Source organism: Paramisgurnus dabryanus, chromosome 21 (genome assembly GCF_030506205.2).
Source record: "Paramisgurnus dabryanus chromosome 21, PD_genome_1.1, whole genome shotgun sequence".
NCBI lineage: Eukaryota > Metazoa > Chordata > Actinopteri > Cypriniformes > Cobitidae > Paramisgurnus > Paramisgurnus dabryanus.
Genome location: NC_133357.1, coordinates 21,362,775 through 21,375,717, shown reverse-complemented (window position 1 = coordinate 21,375,717; position 12,943 = coordinate 21,362,775). Strand labels below are relative to the sequence as shown.

The following is a 12,943-nucleotide window of genomic DNA, read 5'->3' as shown; positions in this document are numbered from 1 at the left end:
TGCAGTTAAATGTGTCTGGTCCAGCTCCAGTCAGACGGGATCATCACTATGCCCTTCAAAGATCAGAACTCTTGATGTGTAGACTATAGAGAGAGTTGCGCTACTGTGTCTCATACTGTTAAAATACATTTGGTGAATAAAGCACTAAAAAATCATGTAACATTTTTTGTGAGGCAATTGTTAATGCTGCTCCGTTTGGAATTCGTTCTCTGTTTGTAGTGCATACACGGAGAGACACGTTTCAAAAAGCAAGCAAACATAAAATCTTCCTGCTCTTAACAGGGCACATACAAACAAAATGATCTCCACAGTATTCTTTTTCTAATAAAAACATTTGTTTATGTCTCAAGTGTATGTATAGATTAGAGTCAGAAACCAGTCTGTCTGTGCCTCTCTTAAAGAGACAGTAACCTAAATTAACCTACTTAGTCTGTGTCATTAATAGGGATGGGAATTGATAAGAATTTAATGATTCCGATTCCATTATCGATGTTGCTTATCGATCCGATTCCTTATCGATTCTCATTGGGTGAGGGAATAAGTACAAATTGTATGTTTGTATTAACTCGCTTTAATATCTGTTCAGAAGACACAGAACAGAGTATACACACATTATGTGTAGCAACCTCATGAACAAACTTAAAAGTAGGTGAGCTACTTCTTAAAGTAAAGTCCAGGGACCTATAGTCTAGGGCAGTGTTTCTCAACCAGTAAATGTGATAGGACTAGGAATTAATACAACAGAACTAGACTGACATAAAACCTGCAACTTTTGGTCATGCATGCATTTGTTATTTTCTTTTAAAGACATGATGCTGGACAAAATACAGCAAATAAACCTACCGAAATGCAGAGGCATCTACTGTGGCAAATGGATGCAAACCCTTTACCACAAACTTAGTCACTGCTCGGCAGAGGGGGACACTACTTGAGTATTTTAGTTTCATTTTCCAAGCATCTGTGCTTTATCAGAGTGTTGTCTTGGAAAAAAATGACTTTACTTTACTAACAAATGTTCACTACATTCTAAAGCATAGAATCATACTGTGTATTTATATTGCATATTAAAATTGATTTAATACATAATTACATAAAAATTGTGTACTTTTACTTTTCTTGAGTAAAAGTACTTTTTACTTAAGTAAAAGTAAAAAACATTACTAGATTTTTTAATTTACTTAAATATTAAATATAAACCAAAAACTTGAAATTATGAAATGTAGTGGAGTTACAATTATGATAATATTTGGAATGTATGTTTTCAAAAAAATACAAAAACACTGATAAAATACAAATACTTGAAAATGTACTTTTAAGTAGAAATAGTTTAGGGTCCGCCTCTCTACTGCTCGGTGAAATGTGTTTATCCTCGCCTCGGTCATTTTATTCCTCCCTGCCTCTGTAAACAGAGTAGCTAGAGGTCCACGAGAGATACTTTCTGCAATCTCTCTGAGCCAGTGTGAGAGCCAGCCAGACTCTGGCCGTCAGCAATTTGATGGACAATGACACCGGATATTATCCGTATAGTAAAAGTTTACATAATGAAATGACGCTCACATTAACATTAACACATTACCTTCTGCATTAATAACAGATGGCGTCCCGTTAGCTCCGCTGGTGTTTGACTCACTGGTGTTGTTGTGTATAGTGTATCAAACACGCGACAGTCCTGCAACGCGACCGTATTGTCTTATGTTCGCATGAAATATAAGTTACTGATTCAACTGTTTCAGTGTTTCGCGAAGCCTCGCTCTGCCCACCACAAAATATAACCAAACTTTGGATCGTTCTGCCTCGATGCAATGTTTGCTGCCTTCTAAACCAAAACAACACAGCGCGTGTGTGACGTCATTTGCAACGAGCGGAACCGATAAGCGGAATCGTTAAGCAGGCATGCTTACGGTTCAAAGGAATCGATTCACTGGGAACCGGTTCTTAAGTAGAACCGGTTCTCGATTCCCATCTCTAGTCATTAATGTTAATCAAACAACCCAATACAAAGAGAAAAGCACTTCTTTAGCTCTAAAAAATAATAATTATATTTAATTCATACAATAAAGACTTCATTATTCATTTGATTCGATTTCTGTACCTAATGTTAATTTTAGACCTTACTTAATTTGCATCTTGGTGCTTTTTAATAAATGTTTGTAATTTCTTTATTTGTTATTAGATTTTTCCCGCCCCTTTTTTGTTGATCCGAAAAATTATCCGATATGTGTCTCAAAAACTATAATGTGAACCAAACTGTGAGTTTTGTGATCTGTCACACCCCTAGATACGATGCTTTGATGCCACTCACAAAATATGGATATGAGGTACCTTTATTTTGACACTCTCAACGACGTAACGTCCATCTATGCATTTTCTCCTTTCTGTTTTCATTTATTTACGTCTTCTAGTGTCAGCAAGTGAATGCGATGCAGCAACAACGCTATCTGTAGCAAAAATCTCTCAGAAGAGACCATTGGAGCACTTGTTTGACTGTTAGATCAATATATATATATATATATATATATATATATATATATATATATATATATATATATATATATATAAATTTTTTTTTTTTTTTTTTTTTTAAGTACATTTTTTACAACTACCTCAGTGATTGTCACACATTTTGGACTTTGACTGTTGCCATCATAAGCTTGATTTTATTTTTAGACAGAGATTGTGCTATTTTCAAAAAGTTTAATTAAATGTTCATGTTATATATTTTGGTTGCATTTGTAAATTATAAAAAATGTAACTGCTTAACTTAGGCACGTAATATAAAAATACAATAGAACCGTAATTTTATCGAAGTTTATCGGCAAATATCACATCGCTGGCGGAGATAAACGATATTGGATCTCATTATAATGAACTGTCCGATTTACACCCCTAGTACAAAGTACGCTAGTCAACATTTAAAGTGGATTAAAACCTTTCATAAAGTTGTCTTCCAATATTGAACAATACCTATTCTTGTCCCAAAACATTTTTGATGAACTTTTTAATCCACTTTAATTGTTGACTAATGTATATCTCTCTTTATATAGATTATATGAATAAGCCAACTCATAAAATACAGTATGTGAAGGTTCTTACATGATAACTGTGATCCTTTCATATTGATAAATCAAAGTTCATCAAGTTTTTGGCTCTGACGTTCCTACTGAAGCTGGCTTAAACACAATTCACTCATCTTAATAAACCATTATTTGTATCAAATCCCAATCAAAGCTTATCAAGTTTTTGGCTTTGACGTTCCTACTGAAGCTGGCCTTGACACAATTTGCCCAAAAGCAAAAAACCTTTTTTTGTGTTGTTGTTATCAACAGATCTAGATTACGAAATGTGTTTCGCTCACATCTGTGATGTTCTTAAAAAAACATGCATGGTCCTGAGAGAGCAGAGCTGCTCAGAAACCAATCAGAAACTTGTTATTGTTTTTTTAGCAACTTCAGGCGCTACAAGTTGCTCAACACCACCACCACCACCAACAACAACAGCAGAAGCAGAGCTGTGAGAAGTCCCCAAAGAGCACAGAAAAAGAGACCGACGCACAGGTAGGGCCATACACCCTTCTCCACCCGCAGCACATGCAGACACCTCCAGAGAACCGTGTTGTTTACACTGTTACACAAACCGACCTGTTTATACTGCCAGATCATAAACAGATGGGGCAACGAGGTCGTGTTTTATTATTACATATTGTTAGGCTGAATTACAAGTCCCCCTTTATTGTGTTTAGCCTGTTGTAAAACAAGTATTTTCAGTCCTGTCGGTTAGATAAGACCGCACTACTGAGAAGAATTAAACAGCTGTAGAGCTGTAGCAACAAACAAACACACTGTTTACCATCCAGTGCACAGCTGTCTTTATTTATTCATCATGAATTGAATTCTTATAGCGTGTTTGTCTGGCGAATGCAAGAGGGAAAACGTTGGGTTAGTCAATAGTTCAAGTAAACACTTTGGCAAGTGCAGAGGGGCGGGTTTAATGGGCCCGGCCACGTGACTGGCTGGTTGCACTAGGTTCATGCCCTTAGTGAGCCTGTTATTGGTGGAGGTTGTGGGTTGGTCAGTGGGGTTTGCTAGCTGAAAGATCAGTAGGTGGATACTGACAATCACTAGTCTTCAAACTGTCCATCTGTGGAGCGCTCTGTTTCTACCGCCAATGGAGTTATCAAGGTGTGTGAGTACCGTGACAAGATCAGCTAGTTTAGTCAGATGAAGAGATAACACTAAATGATAAAGTTTGCTTCATATCTTAGATTTTGGTGTATTTGTGTTTTTGTACACTTTAAATAATGATTGTGAGATAAAAAAATTGTTATTCTATTATATAACTTTATTTTCACTTCTTGGTTATCACCTTGATGCACAATCATTTTCTTTAGTAATTTTTATTTTTATTAATAAACTAATCATTTACTGAATAAAAGTTTTTGTTTCTATTATATATGTCTTTATATTGTGTATAATAATTATGTATATATAAATACACACACACATTTGTGAAAAAATAAATGTGTACATAAACATTTTTTTTTTTTTTATATATACGTGTGTGTGTGTGTGTGTGTGTGTGTGTGTGTGTGTGTGTGTGTGTGTGTGTGTGTGTGTGTGTGTGTGTGTGTGTGTGTATTTATATATACATAATTATTATACATCATATACACACACACATATATATATATGATGTAAACAAAAACTTTTATTTTGCAAACGATTAGTTGCGACTAGGTGTTATGCAGCCCTATTTCCATTGCATTAATTTGTTGCTTAAAAGATTCATAATTAAGGATTTATTATGTATGTATATGTTTTATTGTAGACTTCATGTTGACTCTCAGTAGGTGTTATTGCCTTTCAAAACCCATAATGTCTATCTGATCGACCCGTCAAGTGTTCAGCGCACTCAGTGTTTTCTTGTTTGTCATAAGGGAGTGATTAAGTGAATGACCACCAGAGTTGATGATATCTGATCTGACATCCCACCCATAAAGAAAAGCACAACGTTAAAAGCTTTAAATGGTCACTCGGGCCTTTTTCTGTGACTCGCCTGTTAATTTTATTTAGCGAATTACTTCTTTTTGTCTTTCAAGAGCTGTGCGTTAACCGAACTCTGCCTTTTCCTCTTGCCTTTGCGTTTTATATTTACCCAGATGCACAGCGCAGGAAAGAATGTTATTTTTACTTTGGGCGGGGTACCAAACCAAAATTGTTCAAGGTATTGAAGGGGAATAACAACGGGCTGTATTTGTTTTCGGACTGCTGAAGCCTGTTGATTTATGGCTTGTGTTTTCAGAAGCGATGGCTTGTTGACATGTACTCACTCATGGGGAGTTGGTTCTCTGACACACTCGCAAGAACAATAACAACAACAAAACAATGTTTGGACTTGTCTGTTGTCATGGAGACGACACCCATCCGTGCTTACCGTGCCCCCGAGAGCGAGTATTTACATTAACTTGCTGGTATGCTTATGTTAGTATTCGACTTTGACATTTAAAATGTTTCTGTGTTGAAACTAGACGACATAGCAGTTTGTCTTGTTTAGAGCTGTGTTACAAGCAACCTTTTTTTTTCACATGTCAGGTTTTGTAACCAGATAATGCCGTAAGTTTGAGCATGCTTTATTTTTGTGCTCCTTTTTACTTTTAATACATTGGTATTAAAAAGAGCTGTGTGGACATTTACATGTATGCATTCGGTAGATGCTTTTATCCAAAGCAACTTACAGTGCAATACCAGTTACTTTTTATCAGTTTGTGTGTTCCCTGGGATCAAACCAATTAAATGTTAAGCTGCAAACAATGTCTAACCAAAACCACTACATGAAAACATTCAGTGAAGCTGCTCGTGTTGTCTGCATGGATTCTTTTCATTTTTGGTAGGGCTGGACAATATTGATGGGAAATGCGATAAAATGTGTTCTTAAAGTTTTGCATTTCTTCATGCTGATTGCATTGATTGCATGACCATGCTCCTTTCGAACTTAGTTAAATAAACTTCATTTAATGTTCAATACTAATGTTCATTATGTGAATTATTAACATTCAGAAAATGTAATCTTCAGAATTTAGTTAATGCAAGTTAACCTCCAAACTATCCTTATTGGCAGATATCACTTTGAATTAGGGATGTTAATTAATTAATCGATTAATTGTCGATAAGAATTATATCGATAAAACTTAACGATTGTCAAATAAGCAAGATCATGCATGTGTGTGTGCGGCGCCTGCACAAAACACATACAGCTGGACAAAAAAAATGAAGCGAGCGAGCAGAAGTTAAACTAGCCACGATCACAATGATGCTCGATGCCAAACACACACCTTGGATTTTGAACATCATGCGAGACGAGGCTGGCTGCTAACGCAACGAAATGGCATCAGCTGTGAATCTGATAGGGTCCAAAAGAGAAAATACAAATACGGTTAGGATCCTGAGACCCTCTTCAGGGAAGCCTGCAAGATTAGCATAGCAACGCTGCTATACACAGGGACGGAGACCAGAAGCCGTTTTTAGTGAACAAATTAAAATGTAATCTTAAATTCTGGCCAGAAACTAAAATGTAAACTGTAAATAACTGTGGTTACACTCTGAACATCTGCAACATATATCATTGATCATCATTATTGAAGTTGAGATGACAACAGGAAAAGTGCCCTTTGTGTGCTTCTTGGATATAATTACAACAAACGGTGTATCAACGACTCGGAAAGCGAGGTGAACGACTAGAAAAATAACACTTGATGATAATGAAACTTTTATTTTGTCATGGATGCACGGACTTTCATGCGACTGTGCAGAATGCCCATACAGTCATTATATTTCATTACGCGATTAAATTGATGATTTTTTTTTTATCAAAACAACTGCATTGACTCATTTTACAATCCCACTAGCATGTTATTTAGACAAAATAAAATCTTTTATTTCGCACGAGAAAGCTTGCATTTTTACACAGACTTTTATGTCATAGCCTAAATTGACATCCCTAATGTGAGTACCGCAATAGTTTGTTTGGCAATACTGATTCTCAAAATGCAATATTAATTATTTAAAAATAAAGCTCATACAAGAATAATGGCAGTTATTTGGTTTGGAGTTTACATCCTGATCACTAGCTTTCATTCTTATCTCTAAACTTAAACAGCTACAGGAAGTACTTGCACCCTGTAGGGGCACGCCACTTTTTTTGTTAAGGTTTGCATATGATGAGGTTTTCTCAGTGACAGCTTTCCTAATATTATATCCTGTTATATTCCAAAAATTGAAAATATCCTAATATATCACAATGCTTTACAGTTTCGCAACATATTGCGTTGCAAACAATGTATTGTGATACATACCGCATATAGAGATTCTTGCAGATACACAGCCCTAGCAATATGTATATTCTGCCCTGTTCTGATCATTTCGATATCTCTTGCACCCCTAATTTTTGGTTTAAATATTTATTCAATTTTTTAGAGTTTTGACTCCACCCTTTTAAAACCGGTTTCTTTTTTTTGTCATGTGAGGGTTAATCTTACACAAGTTTATATATATTTTATGCTCTCTTTTAACCTTTTCGAACATTGACAGCCCTTCCTTCTCTCTCTCTCTCTCTTTCTGTGTCTCTCTCTCTCTCTCTCTCTCTCTCATGCTTATGGCAGTCAGCTGTTATTGTTCTGTCATAGCTGCAGTATCTCAGTCCGTCAGTATGTTTATACGAGTCTGAACGCAGACTTCTTTACTGGAAATTTCTGTTTGTTTGTGTTGCACAGACTTAATTAAAATGCAATCTCCAGTTTTGTTTTTACAGTTGCTGTGTACCCCAGTAGATGTATTATTTATGCGAATCCCTAAATGTGCCTTTAATTATTCTGTTTATGTTTATTGTAAACATCTTGAAAGCGGCGAGTGTTTGTGTGTGTTTTTGGCTGAAGCTGCGATAATTGCTGGAGGCCGAGTGAAGCACGGGCTAACCCATTGTGCATTTGCATTTACATTTAAAACACCCTCCCATGTTGTGGGTATTTTTGTTTTTCTGTTTGTGTTTTTTAATGTCGGTGTTGTAGCTGCTGTCAACAAATGAATAATGCATTTGTTTTTTATCTCGACCTGTTGTTGGTCTACGTTTTTAGTCGTCATGCGATTACGAGAGAGAGAGAGAGAGAGAGAGAGAGAGAGAGAGAGAGAGAGAGAGAGAGAGAGAGAGAGAGAGAGAGAGAGAGAGAGAGGTGTTTGTCTTATGCATTTTATTGAAAATATTTAGTGGACTGTAAGCCTTGTTATTTTCAAAATTGTTTGTGTATTTGTTTACTTGGCCTTGTTGAAGTTGACTATTGCAGCCCAAAGGACTTGGAAACTATTCACTGAATGTCTAAACAATAAAATCTACAAAGGGCTGTGGTGTAGTCTCACTCCAGTATCTCTTTTTTGCACTGTGTTTGTTTTCATAATGTTCACAATCCTTTGGGGAGAGAGATTTTGATATGTGTTTTTAGAGAGCCCTTTGTTGGTACAGGTTTTGATTGGCATTTCACATCATGATGTGTACAACTGGAATGTTGCAACTAATGTTCAAGCCTGTGCAATCGATCACAACCATTTTACCAAAGCTAATAAATGTGTCTTACAGCCATGCTGATGCCTGACATGTTGTCTTTCAAACAAGATTTCATCTGTAGACTCTTTTGTAAGATAAATATTTGTGTGTGTGTGTGTGTGTGTGTGTGTGTGTATAGGTACAGGTACCTGTGTCATTGGGGATGATAACTCCTCAGGCCATCACCCCTCAGCAGATGCAGCAGATCCTCCAGCAGCAGATCCTGAGCCCTCAACAGCTCCAATTGTTACTGCAGCAACAACAGGCCCTCATGTTACAGCAGGTACACATTGCTATAACAATGTACTGAATCATTCAGAGCAGTTACTGATTAAACTTCTGACTACTCGGATTGAGTAATGGGATTTTGATGTGTTAAGGGTATTTTTTATTATTAAGATTTAGAAATCACCTAAAAGATTATTAAATAAGCTTTCTATTGACGTATTGTTCGTTGAGAAAGTTTATTTGTCCTAGATGCAACTATTTGAAAATCTGGAATCTGATTTACCTTTTTAAAGTGTCCAAATGAAGTCCTTTTGAACTGTATTGAACCGTATTAGCACTTCAATTATTGGCCTAATTGATGTATCACCAGTGTCATCTCTTTTTGGTGTATATGTATTTTCTTCTTTGATCTGATAGTAAGTTTTTGTCTACTCTCTTTGTCTCAGCAACAGCTTCAGGAGTTCTATAAGAAACAGCAAGATGAGCTTCACCTCCAGCTCCTGCAGCAACAGCATGCTGGAAAACCCAGTAAAGAGGTAAAACCCATCAGAGCTGTTAGGATTTTGTCACAGTCGTTCAAGAATCAATGCAGTATTACTCTGTTATGAAGAGATCTGGCTCTGTTGTTTAAAAACTCAGTTTCTGTGATCCTCAATACTTGTATTGTGATTTAGTGAAAACAATACTGTACTTTACTGTAAATGAAGACGCTATCTGGCTTCTGTACTGTGAATGAAGATGCTGTCTGTGTGACTATACTGTGAATAAAAAAGCTGTTTGTATGACTGTACTAAGAAGAAAGTCCATTTCCCTGCGACTGACTGTGAATGCAGAAGCTGTCTGTGTCAGTGGTTCTCAAACTTTTTCCGCGTGCGGCCCCCCTTGTGCATGGTGCATTCCTTCGCGGCCCCCCCCCCAAAGTAAATTTATGACAAAAACTGTTCTAAAATTTTACATTTTAATTAAACAAAACATATTAATTTATACAAAGTAGTATTTTTTTAGGTTTAATTACACAGAATTTATGATAAATGAATGTATTTTATAAAATGTCTTAAAACTGGGGCCCCCCTGGCACCATCTCGCGGCCCCCCTGGGGGCCCCGGACCCCAGTTTGAGAACCACTGGTCTGTGTGACTGTACTGTAAATGAAGACACTGTCTGTATAACTGTACTGGATGAATGTTGGTGCTGTGCGTGTGCGTATGTGTGTATGAATCAATACAGTGACAGGTGTGTGTGTGTGTGTGTGTGTGAGTGTGTGTGTAAATGAAGATGCTTTCGATGTGACTGTACTGTGGGTGACTGATGTCTCTGCAACTGTACTGTGTATGTAGACACTGTCTGTGCGACTGTGGATGAGTAGTGTTTGTGCGGCTGTACTGCAAACGAAGAAACTATCCACGCGACTGTACTGTGAATGTAGATGGTGTCTGTGCGACTGTGGGTGGTGTCTGTGCGACTGTACTGTGAATGTAGATGCTGTCTGTGCGACTGTGGGTGAGTAGTGTTTGTACAACTGTACTGCGAATGAAGACACTATCCCTGCGACTGTACTGTGAATGTAAACGCTGTCTGTGCGACTGTGGGTGACTGGTGTCTGTGCGGCTGTACTGTGAATGAAGACATTGTCCCTGCGACTGTACTGTGGATGTAAATGCTGTCTGTGTGACTGGTGCCTGTGCGACTGTACTGTGGATGTAAATGCTGTCTGTGTGACTGGTGCCTGTGCGACTGTACTGTGAATGAACATACTGTTTCTGCGACTGTGCTGTAAATGTAGATGCTGGTTGTGTGACTGTGGGTGACTGGTGTCTGTGCGACTGTACTATGAATGAACACACTGTTTCTGTGACTGTACTGTGCATGTAGATGCTGTCTGGGTGACTGGTGTCTGTGCAACTATAATGTGAATAAAGACACCGTCCCAGCGACTGTACTGTGAATTTAGATGCTGTCTGTGTGACTGTGGGTGACTGTTGTCTGTGCAACTGTACTGTGAATGAAGACACCGTCCCTGCGACTGTACTGTGAATTTAGATGCTGTCTGTGTGACTGTGGTTGACTGGGGTCTGTGCGACTGTACTGTGAATGAAGACACGTGTCTTTGCGACTGTACTGTGAATATAGATGTTGTCTGTGGGACTGTGGGTGACTGTTGTCTGTGCAATTGTACTGTGAATGAAGACACCGTCCCTGCGACTGTACTGTGAATTTAGATGCTGTCTGTGTGACTGTGGTTGACTGGTGTTTGTGCGACTGTACTGTGAATGAAGACACTGTCCCTGCGACTGTACTGTGAATGTAAACACTGTCTGTGTGACTGTGAGTGACTGGTGTCTGTGTGACTGTACTTTAAATAAAGACACTGTCTCTGGGTGACTGGTGTCCTCTGGATGAAGTCAAATGGACTGTTCAACTGAACTGTAAATGAAGATGTTGTCAGTGTGACTGTATCGTGAATAAATCTGTCTGGGTGACTGTACTAAGAAGGAAGAACATATCTTTGTGACTGTACTGTGAAGGAAGACACTGCCAGTGTGACTCTTCTTTAAATAAATTACAGGCCCTGTGACTGTACTATGAATGAAGACACATTTCCTGTGAATGTTCTGTGAATAAAGTACACTCCCTGCGACTGTACTGTTCCTGCATCTGTACCGAGAATAAAGAAGCTGTTTGTATGATTGTACAGTAAATAAGACACTGCATGTGTGACTGTACTGTGGGTAACTGGTGTCCGTGTGACTCTACTGACTGAAGACACTGTCCCTGTGACTGTACTGTAAATACAGACGCTGTCTGTGTGACTGTGGGTGACTGGTGTCTATGCGTCTGTACTACAAATAAAGGCACTTTGCGACTGTACTGTGAATGAAGACGATATCAGTGCTACTGTGCTGTGTGTGTAAATGAAGACAGTCACCGGTGTCTTTTCAAATGTCCACTATGTGAATAAAGATGCTGTTCCTGCGACTGTATGAGAATGAAGAAGCCGTGTGTATGACTTTTAGTGTGATTGAAGACACTGCAATTGTTGGTGTCTGTGCGTCTGTAGTGCGAATAAAGGCACCTAATGCTAGTGCAACTGTGCTATGTGTTAAAATGAAGACAATGACAGATGTCTGTGCGACTGTACAGTGTATGAATAAAGATGCTGTCTTTGCGACTATACTATGTGTGTATACTTGGGTCTGTATGATTTGTACCGTATGTGATTGTTGTCTTATGCCCCAGCAGCAGATGATGGCACAGCAGATGGCTATACAGCAACAGTTACTCTCCGTTCAACAGCAGCACCTGTTAAACCTGCAGAGACAAGGCCTGCTGTCAATCCCGCCAGCACTCGCCAGTGCCCTGCCTCAGGGTAAGAGTCCCTCACTGTTAATAAAAGCTGAGCATCGATGAATGCGTCCTGAAGGTGCATTCACACTGACAGTGATGTATTTGCCGGCGGTTGTCAGGTCACTCAAGTGTTGTTTGCGAGTAGACGCTCCTAATCCACTGCGGTATCCATTTCCATCCTTCGGCAGATCACTTTATTGATATCCAATACATAACTCTGCTTAAATCAGTGACCTCTGTTCACATTAAATCACAACTCCTTAAGACCACCGAGATGTCTCGTTGCTTTTTTTGTTGAAGCATAATGGTTATTATTAAACGCTTGTTTTTGAATGAAATCTTGTTCTGGATGAGGACAAATGCTAATAGAGAGAAGATATGGATAAATAGATGGAAGTCGTTCCCAAGCGATCTAATGAGGGCACTGTCTCTCTCACAGGCCTGATCCCTGCTGAGCTTCAGCAGTTGTGGAAAGAGACGGCAGATGCACGACAGGAGGAGAAGAGCAGAGGAGATAAATCTCCCTCTCCACCCAAAGCCCAGATTCACAACCACCACTCCAGCACCAACGGACACCACGTTCCCCGACCTATCCGCAGGGACAGGTACGTCATCGTCATCATCATCATCATCGTTTATAATGTACCATAAACATTTAATGACCGGCCAAACCAGTCGAGCGTTTAAATGTTGACTGATATGTTGTTTGCATTCAAGAGAAAACTGTTGACAAATGTCAGAAGTCTCAAGTCGGTGCATTTGTCATTGTGGCGTTGTGAAA

General features: G+C 38.5%; 1 protein-coding gene across 6 annotated transcripts in view; it reads left to right on the top strand.

Moving 5' to 3' along the window:
- foxp1a (forkhead box P1a) overlaps positions 1-12,943 on the top strand; it is a 68,178-nt gene that overhangs the window by 40,530 nt on the left and 14,705 nt on the right. The window contains exons 3-7 of one of the 6 annotated variants that reach the window (XM_065249828.2): positions 3,444-3,554; positions 8,729-8,872; positions 9,270-9,353; positions 12,055-12,184; positions 12,602-12,767. In XM_065249828.2, the coding sequence (XP_065105900.2) occupies positions 3,444-3,554; positions 8,729-8,872; positions 9,270-9,353; positions 12,055-12,184; positions 12,602-12,767 (635 nt within the window). Of the gene's footprint in view, positions 1-3,443; positions 3,555-4,027; positions 4,179-8,728; positions 8,873-9,263; positions 9,354-12,054; positions 12,185-12,601; positions 12,768-12,943 lie in introns of those variants that run through there. The other 5 variants (XM_065249829.2, XM_065249825.2, XM_065249827.2 and 2 more) reach the window with 5 other exon arrangements.